Source organism: Rhinolophus hipposideros, assembly GCF_964194185.1.
Source record: "Rhinolophus hipposideros genome assembly, chromosome: 10".
NCBI lineage: Eukaryota > Metazoa > Chordata > Mammalia > Chiroptera > Rhinolophidae > Rhinolophus > Rhinolophus hipposideros.
Window position 1 is genome coordinate 34,520,139 of NC_138056.1, and position 15,488 is coordinate 34,535,626.

At 42.1% G+C, this 15,488-nt stretch overlaps 1 protein-coding gene across 6 annotated transcripts in view; it reads left to right on the plus strand.

Annotated features, from left to right (window-relative positions):
* The first annotated feature begins 7,368 nt into the window (after positions 1-7,368).
* UEVLD (UEV and lactate/malate dehyrogenase domains) overlaps positions 7,369-15,488 on the plus strand; it is a 44,491-nt gene continuing 36,371 nt past the window's right edge. For 2 of the 6 annotated variants that reach the window (XR_013994166.1, XM_081062465.1), the window contains exons 1-2: positions 7,369-7,585; positions 15,183-15,267. Coding sequence is in view for 4 of the 6 variants with exons in the window: in XM_081062465.1 (XP_080918591.1) it covers positions 7,466-7,585; positions 15,183-15,267 (205 nt within the window). In the remaining 2 variants the exon portion in view is untranslated. Of the gene's footprint in view, positions 7,586-7,788; positions 8,065-15,182; positions 15,268-15,488 lie in introns of those variants that run through there. The other 4 variants (XR_013994167.1, XM_081062466.1, XM_081062468.1 and 1 more) reach the window with 3 other exon arrangements.

Consider the following 15,488-nt stretch of genomic DNA (forward strand, 5'->3'; position numbering starts at 1 on the left):
TTGCTGGTTCAGTTCCTGCATGGGATGGTGGGCTGTGCCTCCAGCAACTCATTGAAAATGGCAACTGGACTTGCATCTGAGCTGCGCCCTCCACAACTAAATTGAATAACAATGACTTGGAGCTGATAGGCCCTGGAGAAACAGTTTCCCAATATTCCCCAATAAAATTTTTTTTAAAAAAAATTTAAAAAGCAGGTTCTGATCCTCTGTAATAAAAGCCTGAGATGACTGAGATGAGTCCTTAGGAATTAATACACACACACACACACACACATATACACAGTGCCAAAAAAGTGTATAAGGAAAAAACTTAAAAACGTATTCATCAAAAGATGAATACAAGTCACATTTGACTTCTGCAATTACAAGGGGTGCTCAAAGTGGTTACCATCAGCGTCCAGACACTTGATTACAGTGAACTGCTTGAGCAACGCTGACCAAAGTGTCCACTTGTACACATTTTTTGGCACCCCTGGTATATATATGGCAGTGGGCACAGCTATGCAGCCAGAGAATGTAGGCACTTAATGGAATGTGTTGTTTAGGTCCTAAGAAGTATCATAAAATGCTAGTGGATTTGCTTATAGATTTTGAATTCACTTTTATCCCCATAAAAAATAAAAAGGGTAATCCATTCAGTGCATAGCTGCTTACAAATAGTTTAGTAATCATGTACCAAATAGTCATCAACAAAATGTCTATGTAACCAAAAGACCTGCCTGTAAGGGTGCATGTCTGAACAATGGAACTAGGTCACCCATGTCAGACACCTTTGACCCCAAGCAGCCACAGAATGGGAACAGTTCCATACAGTTTAAAGCACTGTATTTACTGTTGGATTTGTCTCTTCCTCCTTCCCCCTTTAAGGGTCAGAAAGCTCCAAACCACTAGAGGGCTTATTATGATTAACCTAGGGCTCAGATACCCAGATTAACTCCATGGCTCTTATACTTAGGTTCCAACCTTGGTCTCATCAACTCAAACGGCATCATATTGAGGACTGAGCGAGCAGCTCGCTTTTGTCTCTACACATGCTGCCTCTATTAGCAGCAGTCACTGCTAAAAGAATCATTAGGCAATCTCTTGGTTCTTCAGGTGAGGGAGACATTTGAGCCAAAGGGCAGCCAAGATCTTGGCTATCCCAGTCTCTTTTGTTTGGCCGTTGGCACATAAAAGCATGTCAAGGAGAAGGCCCGGACCTTAATCTTGACTGCAACCCAGAGCTGTGGGAGTCGGGAAGGCAGTTAAGCCTCTCAGCTTCATTTTGCCATTTTGTAAAATGAGGCTAGTACCCAGCTCAGGAGGTTTATTGCTGAAGATTAAAATAATGTATAATTTAGTATTTACACCCAATATAAAAATGAGGTCCTTTCCCCAACCATGTAAGCTTTGGGTTCTTTAATAATAGCTGTGAAAAAGCCACAGAGAAACACCTCCCCTCCCCCAAAATAGGCTTAATGTTCCTACAATCCCTTGACATTTTTTCAACCCTGGATCCAGGAAAAACATTACATGGGAAATAGGTCCATAGAGCTGTCAAGTATTTCTGTCCTTAAAGATACAGAACAGAGGACAAATTGAACAGTCTCTTAGTCTTAATACCAACCTTAGGGACTAGGAAACAGAGGAGATTCAATCATTCCCATCCACCCTGACTACCTCCCTTCCTCCATCTCCATTTCAAACTAACAGAATGCCAAGTCTTCATCTTAAAAAGTGCAGTAACTTTTTACATAAAATGTGACCAAGTAACGTGCAATGACTTTATGCAAAACCAACAACAGAACTATACAGCTGCTCAGGTGAGCTTCAGAGCTGCATTTCTTCACCAGGCTCATCGTTGCTTATTTCCAGAGGGGTCTGAAGGAAAAAAAAAAGTATGTCAGGTGGGTCTTGTTTAGTGTTTGCTAGGTGTGGGGCTGAGGTAAGTCCATGTTTCCCCGAAAATAAGACCTAATCGGAAAATAAGCCCTAGCATGATTTTTCAGGATGACATCCCCTGAACATAAGCCCTAATGCATCCTTTGGAGCAAAAATTAATATGAGACCTGGTCTTATTTTCGAGGAAACACGGTTGCTCTCCTTGCCAAGGGCAAGCAAGGGTAGCTGTTTCCAATTCTGTCACTTACTGATACCTGCGATGTCAGTTGGCAGCGGGGCTCAGCAATATGGGAGCTGACAAGAGGCAGTGAAAAGACAAATGTCCAAGGTCCAGCAGGAGGAGAGAGGTAAGAGACAATCTGCCACAAGAACCATTTTACAGACCAGTGTTTATTTGATGAGGGAGAGTTAAGTGTGGGTTGCTGGTGTGGGGTGATTTAAGAAATGGTATTGAAGGCTGAGCGTATAAAACGTCCCATGAGCACAAGAGTGACCTACCCATGTCAGACAGCTTTGACCCTGGGCCTGCGAAATCTTTACCTCTACACCTTCAGTTTATTTGAAAGAAACCGAAGAACTTAAAAAGAATAGAGACTCTTAGGAAAATATGTATAAAAGGTCAAAGGAAAGACAGGGAACTCTCCCAACACTAAGTAGACAGTGAATAATAATAAAAGTATGTAAGCTACATAACTTTTTTAATAAAGAAAAGGGTATTTGTTTCTAAAGTTACTAGAGTTGGATTTTGATGCTCAGTTCATTTACATGGGGGAAGACATTTCAAAGTAGGACTAGAGAACAAAGTTAAGGCACACTTACCCCTCCTGGGGGATACTTATATCCCTTCCACATTGTTCCTGCAATGAAAAGCATCCATAAGACAACAATCATTGCGGGCTTCTTGCTCAGCTGGTGGTGTGTTCAGGGGGAAAATGGTGTTTCTCAAAGGTGTGTTCTAGTCCCCGGGTCCTGGGTACTGGGCTGCTTCATAAAAGACCAGGTGGTGAATGGCCCAGCATGACAGCTCCTGGCTGAGGAGCTTTGTGGTCTAGTCTGAACTGAAATGGCTTGCCATGGCCATTTTGGGGGGCAGAACTCAGATACCAACTGTGACATCAGCTCTTGTGTCTTTGGGGACCAATCAGAGTGAGTAGCTATGGGATGGTTGGCCAGGATACTAGGTGTGTTGGGGTTAAAGAACCCTTAACAGAAGGGCCTTGTTTTTTGGTGACTTTTATGTGGTTAGGATCTAGCTGGCATTATATCTTTATTGTCACCTGTCAAATTTTTGACTATTGGCTCTAGGCAATCAGATGCAAAATAACACTCCTATGTAAAACACAAACAAAACAAAAAATAGCCTGGATGAACTGGCTAAGATGCTAGGAGTAATTACTTTATATACTATTGTTAGGCTATTCAAAGAAGAAAAACCTTGCATTTTGCAAAAGAGCACAGTTAAGTCTTCACCCTGCAGGGTAAGCCTCCTCACAACATCCCTGAGGAGGGAAGAGAAGGAGGATGGGCTGTTAGGCTCATTTCACAGCTGGAGGAACTGAGTTGTAGTTTCAGTGGTTTGGTCAGGATCAGAGGGTGGCAGGGACTCAGCTACACGAGTGCCCGGTGCCTCCATCCACATTCCCACGCCCACAGAGGGCCGGCTGCATTGTGCCAATACTCTCAGAGAAATTCCGGGGCAGATGGAGAAGAAAAAGAAAAACCATCATGCCTTGTTCTTAGTGTACCTGGGGCTGGGGCTTGATACCCCCCCTCCCTGCCTCCTGGAGTAGCTTCCCAGAAAACCAGCTCCTGTCATTGGTAGAAGACGAAGATTCAGAGTTAAGTTTCTTTAACTATGGTATATCTTAAAAACAAAACAACACCACGAAAGACAACAGGTCTGAATGAAATGGGGTGGGATGGGAGGAACCCGGAGATGGTTTGCTAAAAGGATGCTGTGATTAACGTTTGCTGTAGGCAGGCTGGTCTAGTAGAATAACCATAAGAGGCTATTAAGTCCAGAGATCTATGCTTGCATCCCAGCTTCACAAACAAGTGGGTTTCTGGAGCCTTGGGGAAACAGGTGAGGTCATTGCCACCAGTATATCTTTGACTGGTTCATTATCTTGCTCAGGTGTTAAGTTGGCATTTACTAAATGTTAATTGTCAAGCTTTGCATTAAAGGCTTTATAGCAATTACAAAATGTAATCCTCACAAAAATAGTAAGAGACTGAGATAGAAACTGAACTTCAGAGAGATGAATCTTTCCCAAGGTGACATAGCTAGTAAGTTGTAAAGTTAGGACTTGACCTCACATTCACGTTAACTCCAGTTTCAGGATCTTCCAAAAGGGGCATTCAAAATACTGGTCCAATTTATTATAGAGTCTGTGAGGAGCAAATAAGTTAGTAAATTGGAACAGTCTTTGAAAAGAATACCTATGAGGTGGGGTTATTAAATCTTTGAACTTTGGCCTGCTGCCCTCAGCAGTGTTCCGTGAATTTTCTTTCCCCACCATCTATGTACAATCATTTCCCCTTCTATAGTTTATTATATTTTCCGGAGGAACATAAATTCTCCACTGAGATTTCAGGGTGTTACCAAGTTTCCTGGGGAGGGAGGAATCCAGCCCAACAGACCTGACCACCACTCACAGTCGTAGGTCTTCATCCAAAGCCTTGCTCCTCCTGTGTGCCTTGCTCTCTTGAACAGGCCACCTTTCTTTCCACCTCAGAGTTGAAGGCTGAGTCAGAAAGAAATTTAAAGGCAGACATGGCTGTACTCTCTGACCCAGGAGGTAACTGTCTCTATATGTGACTGGAAGGGCTGCTGAAAAGTCCCACACAAGGCCCACATTCCAACCACTGATCCACTTGGCCTGAAATCCAGAAGTCAGGCACTATAGGGAGCAGACCCTTTATAAATTCCATGCTTTGAAATAAGTTACTAAGGGTGAGGGGGACTTAAAGATGTCCCAATGGGGAGGGAAATAGCCTGGGAAGCTTTGTTCCCATTGCATCCTGACAGCCAATTAATAGTGAGACCTCAACTATCTTTCTCATTTGGTCAGAAACCCCAGTTGGGAGGGCCAGCCAGAGCCAGGACTGGCTGACTACCAGGGATTTACAGGCAGGGTCATTACTTACCATGAACTTTGGAAACGTGCCCATGTAACATGCAAGTCTAACAAAAAACATCCAGCCAAGCACAATCATGACAACAATTTCTAAGACACAATTGCTCAGTGAAAGACTCTTCACCAAGATCTTGGCAAAGGAGTATGCTCATAAAACCCTCAGTTGGCAGAGGTCTTGCATGTCAGTTTCAGTCCTTGACTCCAAGGGATCTGCAACTTCCTAGTGGAGACGTTAGAATCCAGTAGGGCATTGTGACATCATTGGTCACATGGCCCATACTCACAACAGGTCTGACCAGGCACTCTGTTCAATACCCTCCAGTAACTTCCTCTTTCAGAGTAAAAGCCTAACAAAGACAAAAGCTGACCCTGACATCGGAACTGGTCTGACCCAACTAGGTCTCAGTGTTGTTAGCCGACCTGGCACTCACAGTTAGGCTGCTATTTTTCTGTTGTATATAACAATGTCACAGAACACCAACATCAGACAGGGTCACTCAGACTATGACAGAATGAGACAAAACAAGGCCACTTCATAATTTTGTCTAAGCAGACAAAAACAAGGTCATTGTGCAACCCACGAAATGTCAAACATCCTCTTCTCTCTGCTAATATGAGTGACTGCTGCTTCTTTACCAATTACAGCTTTATCCTTGCTCTAGTTTGCCCATCTTCTATTTTTTGAGATACCCAACCATAGAATTGTCCCTGCTTTTTGATAGCTCCTGATCCAAAGCGAAGCTTTGTTTCCTTAAACCTGCCCCCGAGTCACCCAGAACCCCATTCCTGTAATCGGTTCTTCCCAACACTCTTAGTGAGCTATCCAAAGGTTCTGTACATTATCTGCTCTCTCACAGCAAGGGGTAATAAATCCAACTTGTTTAATTGGGGGTGTGTTCCTGGTCTCTGGCTGGAGGGCATTGACAAGCCAGAGTCAACATTGTCTACCAAGGCTCACAGTGGTTCTCAAACTTTATCATCCAGGTTTCTTAAAACAGATTGTTCAGCCCCACCCCCAGAGTTTCTGGTTAGTCTGTAAGTCTGAGGTGGGGTCTGTACTTCTAACAAGTTCCAGGTAATGCTGGGGCTGTACCACACCGGAAGAATCACTGCCTTAAACCACTTGTGGCTGGCTCCCTCTTACTTCTCAGATTTACCCTATTTCTGCTTCCTAGTTTCTTACTTCATTCTACTCCAGCCACACCAGCTTCTTTGCTGTTTTGAGCCTCTCCATGCTCATGCTTCTCTTAGGACTTTGCTTTGAATGCCCTCTATATGAAACACTCTCTCACCTCTCAAGGAGACCTACCCTGATCTCCTTACCTTGCCTTTAAAAATTTTTGTCCCATAACAATCACTTTCTAACATGCAGGTAATTTACTTACTATAGTTGTTTTGCTCTCTTCCTACTAATAAAAGAATGACAGCTTTAGGACAGCTGATATTTTTGTTAATTTTGTTCACTTCCATATCCTCAGACCTTGAAAACTATCTAGCAACTAGTCAATGCTCAACAAAAGTTTGTTGAATGGATACAGGCTCCTTCCAGCCTTTCACTTTCTTCTCCTATTTGAGTGACAGCATTCCTGCCTTTGGCTCTTCCTATTAACACAATCACCCTCCCAGCACCCCAACATCTTGACAGTTAGAAACAACCAGCTCCTGTGAGTTTTTAGGCCCAATGACTCAAGCCAGAGATACAAAGAAGGGAACCCATAAGTCAAGGAGCCCAACGGATGCCAGCATGTTGCTTATCTCCAGATGACCTTATCCAACAAGCTACCTCCTCTGTTGTTTTCAAACTCTTTCTCACCTGGATTTTTCCTCTCTCTACCACCAACATGTTTATGACATTAAATACATAAATAAATAAATAAATAATTTTTAACAGGCGCACCCTCGCCCTGACGCCACACGCCCTCGCAAGGCTGTCCCATCTCCCAGTTCTCTGACAACACTCCTCCTGACTCCCTGTTCCCTTTCTAGCTCCCCGTAATTTGGCTTTTGGAGCTTCATTACCTCCCCCTTCCTAAATCCACCTACACTATTCGGTCTTGATCCTTTTCCATACTGCTGAACTTCACACATCCCAGAAACTCTTCCAGAACAGCGAGAGCGGCTGCCACTTCCCTGACCGCTTCTCGGGTCCCTCCTCTCCCCGTCGTCACAGAGGTCCCCGAGTTTGCTTCCAGCAGGCGCGGTGGTGGCTCCCTGACGCGTTTCTGTCGGCGCTCAGGGCTCAGGCTGCGGCGGCGAGCGGACTCCGGGCCGGCCCGCAGCGCAGCCCCGCGCGCCGACCGGGTGACCGCGGGTGGCCCCCGAGCCCGGGCAGGGGCGGGGCCTGGGCCGCCCGGAGGCTTGGTCCTCGGCGGCCGCCGTCCGGGAAGCGGTGTCGCCGGCGGTGCGGGGCTGGGGTCCGGCCACCCGGCTCCGGAACCGGGCTGGAGATGGAGTTCGACTGCGAGCGTCTGAGACGACTCCTGGGCAAGGTGAGGGCAGCCGGCCGGCCGGGCCGCGGCTCCCGGGGCGTGGGGCGTTTCCAGCCCGGGCCGAGCTTCCTCGTCGCGGTGAGTGCCCGGCTCGTCCTGGGCGCCGAGCGCAGGCGGGCTGGCCTGGAGTCGGCTGCGGGAACAGCCGGGCTGGGCCGCGGGCCGCCCCCTCCCCAGGTCGGGGCTTGGCTCGGAGGTCCCCGCCCGCCCCCGGAGTGCGCCCTCCCGCGCCGGCGTCTCGGGCTCCCGACCCCGCCTGGCCCTTTAGCCACGCCCCCTCCGCTGCACCGGCGGCTCCCGCTCCGTCCGGACGGCAGTGCTCACCCTTTGTACGGCTGCACTCAGCGGCTACTCCCGGAAAGCAGAATCGCTCCCTTCTCTCTACTGGCTTTCGGAAGGATCGGTTATCACCTGGTGGAGTAGTTATTTGCTTACAAAACTCACTCGTGCTGCCGAACTCTCTGACCCCCCAAGACGGTGCTTCTCCTCGCCCTGTGCCGGAGGACAACGGAGATGCTAAGAACCGTGCAGTGAATGAAAAACCTGAGCAGGTTTAAGTATGAGGGCAGCGCTTGAAGGCCCACAGGAGATTCTCTTAGTGTTGCAAGGTTGAGTGGGAGGGTGACCCACACAGTCTGATCCACATTTCTGGGTCAGGACTGGCGCCGGTTTCCGGGTTAGGTCAGGCTCTCTGATTCCCCACTTTTCACCAGGTTTCTAGTGCAGTGATTCTTAATGTTTCTTAAGACTTTCCCAGAGGAAACCATACATTTATGCCCGTTTTTCGTTGGATTTGTCTGTGTCTTTCTTTGTTGTGAGAGATTTTGAAGCCTCGTGATTGAAATTCTTTATATGTAATCGATTTGAATGGTTTTATCTCCTGTGACAGGTATAGAGCTTGTAGGAAGGGAAGTATCATCTCTCTTAGAATTTCGGCCTTTCTATCTCCTCTTCAGACAACATGAAATTAAAAGAACCATTCTTACCAAGTTTTTTAAATGAGTTGTGATGTATTATTATTGTCCAGTGGGAAGAATTGTTAAAGTTGATAGTAGAAAAAGAACTTAATAATTTTGGTGGAACTGGAATGAAGGAAGAAGACAAAAGAGAGATGGTGATTTTCTCAAGGATGGGAATAGAGTAGCAGAGAAATTTTTTTTTTCATCAGTGCTTAACAGAATCTGGCACATAGGTGCTTAATATTTGTTGGATGTGTAAATTAAGGAAACCAGTTAGAAACAAGTCTGTCCTGCTAATATTTTTAAAGTTCCTTAGCCCTCGCACTAGGCAAATAATGTAATAACTTAATATCTAGAAATAATTTTAAGCTGAAAAATCTGTGAACAATACGTTAAAATTAAGCAACTGTATGGAGAAAGTGAAAAATTTTATCAAAAACAAAACACAATAAATATTCCAACGTAAATAAATATTCCAATTTCATGGATATGAAGAAGTCAGCTCTCTCCAAATTAATTTAGAGAGTCAATGCAATCAGAATTCTAACAGGTTATTTTGGGAACTTTTCATGCTGATTCTAAAATTCATTTGGAAGGGCAGAAGGCCAACAATCTTGACATTTTTATAGAAGAAGAGTAGGTGTGGAGACTTGCTTTACCAAATGTCAAGACTAGTAATTAAAATTTAGTGTGGTATTGATATAGGGTAGACAAATTAACCAGTGGAACAAACTAGAGAGCTTAGAATCACATTCACACCTGTTTGGAAATGCAATATAAAACAGAACAGGCACTGCAGATAACTATAGAAAGGAGAATACAGGAACAGATGATTATCCATATGGGGAAAAAATGAAAGTGGATTCTTACCTCTGTAATGACAAGTGGGGAAAAGAGAGAAGAGGACACACTGGAGTGGGGATTATTCAATTTATTTATTTAGCAATATCTAATCAATTTAGGTAGCAATGTCCAATAGCAAAAGACAAAGACAATTAATAGAATTTGTTAATGACAGAAAGTAAAGGTGGTTAAGACTAAACTGTATACATTGATAACAATGTCATGTCAAAGGAGTACACATACATATAGTTTAAGAGATCCCAACATATGTTTACTATTGATCAAAAATCACTTGGCTAAATACACAAATAACATCAGTAAGGAGTATCCAAAAGCAGTGACAAGCTTTATAGGACAGTAACTATTACAGTAGATGCCAAAAGCTCAGCAAACCAAGAGAGAACAGCACTGGAAAAGTCATAAATCAAAACCTTGCCAGGTCAGTAGCTGAGAGAAACTCAGGTGTCTCCCACACGCTGCTTGTTCCCAAGATGCTGCTGCTGTTAGCGTTGTTGTTATTGTTGTTGTAGTTGTAGTTGTTGGAAGTTAGGACGTCTTCTGATACTGCAAGCTGCATACAAGTTCTCAAAAATGCTAGAATGATGACAATTCACCAAATAAGTCTCTACTGTCCATTGAGGCAAGTTCCCATCTCTTACTCTAAACAATCCAGTCCTGAAAAGCAGTCCTGAAACAGCAAATCTTCTGAATAGCAATTTCTTGAAACAGCAATTGGTCAATATCCATATGCCACCTGAGGTCTGTCATATATATTTCATTTTTTTAAAAGATTTTATTGGGGAAGGGGAACAGGACTTTATTGGGGAACAGTGTATACTTCTGGATTTTTTCCAAGTCAAGTTGTTGTTCTTTCAATCATAGTTTTGTGGAGGGCGCAGCTCAGCTCCAGGTCCAGTTGTCCTTGTTAGTTGCAGGGGGTGGAGCCCACCATTTTTTGTGGGAATCAAGGAGTTGAACCAGCAGCTTTGTGGTTGAGAGCCCACTGGCCCATGTGGGAATCGAACCAGCAGCCGTCGGAGCTATGAGCATGGAGCTCCAACCACCTGAGCCACCGGGCAGGCCCTATATATTTCTTTAGATGCACCCCAGATCCAAGTGTGTGTTCCTGCCTCCCCTCTCCAGGAATAGTCAATTCCGGGAGGGTTGGGCAGTTAATGATAAGAACGTTGCACATCCGGCTGATGAAAATAATACCTGCTGTTTTTGCCTGGGACCATCAGCCCAAGGCCTTTCCAAAGCCTGGCAACGTGCCTGTCACGTCATCCTGATGTAGCTTAGCTACTTCTTCACTTCATCTGCTGATGTGGGTGAAACAGACAGAAAGCAACGTCATCTCATATTATCTCCCCTACTCGGGAGGATGAGACCAAAGGGGAAATTCTCTCAACCGATGATCACAGAATTCTTTTAACCCTAAGCTAACCATCACCTCACAGCACAGACAGAACAGCAGCCTCATCTCACGTCTCCCCTGCTCGGGAGAATGAGACCAAAGGGGGACAGAAAAGCAACCTCATCCCATGTCTCCCCTGCTCGGGAAGATGAAACCAAAAGGGGGAATTTGCTCAACCCCTGATCACAGCACAGAAATCACCTCACGTACAGGAACAGATAAAAGCTAATAGACAAAAGCTCACATCAACCAATGAAGCCAAATTTTCTTCAACATCTACCCTACAACCTCTTACCAAACTTAAAAATTCCTGTGCATTAAAGATTTAAACGTAAAAGACAAACTTTAAAATGTATAGAGATAAATGTAGGGGAAAATTTTTATGGACTCAGACTATGCAAACATTTTTTTTAAACAAGACATAAAATACTTAAAGAGACTGATTAACTTTGACTACATTCAAATTAAGAACGTCTAGATATCAAAAGACAGCATAAAGAAAGTGAAGAGTCAAAATACAATCTTAGAGAAGAATTTTGTAACATATAACTGGCAAAGTCTTGATATCTAGAATACATAAATTAGCATCCTACAAATCAGTATTAAAACCAACAGAAAATTGGACAAAAGACATGAATAAGCATTTTTTTAAAAAGAAGAAACAGGGAAATGAATGTTTGCTCAATCCATTAGTAGCCATGGAAAAGCCACCATTTTCCCTCACTAGACTGGCATAAATTAAGATAATTTCAGATGATTTGGAAGATGTGAAAGAATTGGAACTTTAAACACTACTGATGGTTAAATGCTTATTTAACCATTGTGGGAAACAATTTGGCCTTATTTTATTAATTTGATTATATGTGTTTTATGTCCCTTCTACATCTTGGTAGATTCCAGAGAAAATTCAGAATATATGAAACGAGACATTTGCAGAATTATTTATGACTAAAAATTAGAAACAACCCAAATATGTATGCATTGATGGAAGGATAATTTGTTGTATATTCACATATGGAAAACTCCTATGTAGCAGTGAAAATGAATGAGCTACAATATACAACGTTAGAAAGTGAAAAAGTATCAGAGGTTATATACAAAATTTCATTTTAGGAAAGCCAAGAAACAAAACTAAACAGAAATTAAACAATAAACAGTGTGTTTTTTAGGGATACACATATATGTGATAAAGCTGTGGGGGGCAAAAGCAAAGGAAAGTGAATACTCCATTCAAAGGAGGCAGTTGAGTGGGCCAAAAAAGTCTTCAGGTGTGAAGATATCGGAACGGTCTGAGTTGTGCGGGATAGTAGCCCCTAACCACATGTGGCTATTTAAATTCATCGAAATTAGATAAAATTAAAAATTGAGATTTTGAGTCACACCAGCCACATTTCAAGTGTCAGTAGCCACATGTAGCTTGTGGCTCTTGTATTGGACAGTGCATATAGATCTTTTCCGTCATGGTAGAAAGTTTTGTCAGCACTGTTCTAGATTGTATGTGGGTGGGCCGGTGCGCGAGTGTTTATTATTCTTCAAAATGGGTGTACGTGGTTATGTATCATTTAGTTTGTATTAAATATTAAGTTTAGAAAAATTCTCCAGTTCCCTAATTCCTATTTCCCACTTCCCTGGCTGAGTTACCTTGGATAAGTGACTTAGCCTAGATTTGCTCACTGGTAAACTGATAAGATTGGACTTGATCTGGAAGATTCCTTCCTGCTAAAAATTTTCTTATGAAACGATGCTACATAGTATTTCTCAGGGTGTCCTACGTTTGAGCACTGTCATAAAAGAATATTCTTGGTGTTCATAAATATCAGTCTACTAAATAAACAGACTATAGAATGGCAAAGTTAAAATTTTAGCAACTTACCAATTTTTCAGTCTTACTGATTTTTTGTCAGTATAAATGCTTTTGTCTTAGAATCTCAAGGATCAGTTCATCTCTTCAGTGACATGCCTGTACTCTGAGAATGGATATGTGGCTGAGGCACATTTCCTTAGAGACTATTGTCTCTATTGACTCTGTTAGGTGGTATAGGAACAACAATGGAATATGTGTCTTAATATTACACTCAGAAGGTATTCTGTTTCCTATTAGAGTGAAACTTGACATGAATATCTTTTTCAGGACAGATAAAGTACATGTCTTTTTTTTCAGGTGTCAAAAAGGCAAATCACATTTTGACTAGTAGCAGTGACTTGGGTTTTCAAGCCCTAAGGAAGAGTGCTTTTGCCCTCTTTGGATAAACTTTTATAGCAGTTTTGCAATTAAATCAATTCTGTCTATCTCACTGTAGCCATTAATAGTCACAGTCTCACAGGATGTTAAGGGTGTAGAAAACAGCTTATAATATTGAGTAGAAAACAAAACAAAAATTGTTTTTGTTCATAATAAATGTATATTTCCGATGACAGCAGTGCGGCCTTTTGTACATTTGTGTATTGTTTGAAGTTGGGATGATTTCATTCCCTTTTGCGTACCCTGAATTAGGGACACTGAATCCGGGGCACATTTCACCCTGCTGTATTGTGGTTAATACTGATCAATTCTCAGTCTGGTGATCACAGATGCTTTCTCCATCCACTCTGCTCATGTAAATCTGCCTCTTTGCTAACTGGCACCCAGTCAGCCTACATTTATTGAAGGCATACCCTGTGCTAAGTGCTGTGGTGAGATCCAAAGATGAGTAAGAGGTGATTCCTGCCCTGCAAGTTGTTAATAATCATAGGCTTTTCCTTCTGTCTGCCAAGTTCTTCCCCATCTTCAAATGACCTTGTAGGAAGAGAAGTATCTTCCCTCTAATTTTCTGTACCATTGTAGACTCTAAGATGAATTGTAGACAGCTCTTCCTGGAAGCCTTTCTGTAACTTCGATATGCTTTATTTATACTGATTCATCGTTTCCTGTCTGTACTTTGTGTAGCTATTTTGTTTACTATCTCACTTTTACGTGTGTTAATCATGATAGCCTCATACACACACCTATTGAAGTTGGTAGGCAGCCGATCTTTCTCTTTTGCAGATAAAAATCTTCAGGCTCAGAGAGCGGAAACAGGATCTGTTAGTAGGCATTCCCCATTTTCTACCAATCTCCCGCAGCCCTCGGCACCCACTCATCTACTTTCTGTTTCTATGGTTTGCCTGTTCTGGATATGTCATAGTCAAATCTTACAATATATGGCCTTTTGTATCTGGTTTCTTTCACTTAGCATAATGTTTTCAGTGTTCATTCATGTTTAATATGTATTAGTTATTTTTATGACTGAATATCCCACTTTATCTATATGTCGTATTTTATCCATTCATCAGTTGATAGACATTTGGATTGTTTTAAGTTTGGGGCTGTTATGAATAATGCTGCTGTGAACAGTTCTGCACAAGTTTTTGTGTGCACATGTTTTCATTTTTCTTGGGTGTATACCTCAAAGTGGAATTGCTGGGTTGAATGGTAACTCTGTGTTTAATCTTTTCAATAACTGCCCAACTCTTTTCCAAAGCAGCTGCATTTTTACCACTAGCAGTGGTATGTGTATATAAGGGTTCTGATTTTTCCGCATCCTCTCCACACTTGTTATTGTCTGTCTTTTTAAAAAATTTTTTATTATAGCCTGTCTTTTGATTATAGTATGAATCCTCCAACTTCTTTGTTTTTTTCCAGGGGTTTTTTGGTTGTTCTGGGTCTCTTGAATTTCTATATGAATTTAAGATCGGTTTGTAAATTTTTGCAAACAAGAAAAGCCACCTGGAATTTTGATAAGGATTGTTAATTATTGAATCTGTTGGGGAGCATTGCCATCTTAACAATATTAAGTCTTCTGATCTAGCAACAAGGAATGTCTTTCTATTTATTTATATCTACTTTAATTTCTTTCAACCATGTTTTATAGTTTTTAGAGTCTAACTTTTGCATCTTCTTAAATTTATTCCTAAGTATTTTTCTTGATGCTCTTGTAAATGCAACTGTTTTCTCAAATTCATTTTTAGAATGGCAATAAGACGCTTAACATACGTTTTTGCTTTTATTTAATACTTAGCTCAAGTCTAGGAGGTGGGTATTCTTTCTCTTTGGAAATGAGAAAATAAAGTCAAAGAAATTAAATGATTTTGCCTGCAGGGCAACCAAGGTAGTATTTCTGGGAGTACATCTGGATGAATGAAGAGACAGTTCACTTAACCTGACTGCAAATGCTCGCATGCTTTCTGTTCTCCCTTTGAAACCCAAGATGCAGTACCAGGAGGGAGGGTTGGAAGGGAAATTCAAGGTGTCTCAAGTGAATGAATGAGTTATTTAAGAATAAAAGTTGGATCTTGAACAGTGGTGACAGTGGTAATACGTACTTCTTAAGCCTTCAGGAGGTATTTGGAATACATAGTAAGTGTTCGCTTAAATGTTAATTGTAATTGTTCCATTGCCTATAGATTTCTTCTTATTCCATGCTCAATTTTCTCATTTCAGTACAAGTTCAGAGATCTAACTGTGGAAGAATTAAAGAACGTAAATATGTTTTTTCCACATTTCAGATATTCCATGGACACCTATGGTAAGAATCATATTCTCTAGTTTTTGCTACATTATATAAACTATTAATTATTTGTTCCTAGTGTAATGACCAGCGGGGAAAAGAAAGGGGAGGATCCCATGCTAGAGAGGGATTTATTGATTGATTTATTTAGCGATATCTAATCAATAGTAGAAGTCAAAGGCAATCAAGACAATCAAAGAATACAATCACAAGAATATGCACAGTAAGTAAAATGCGGT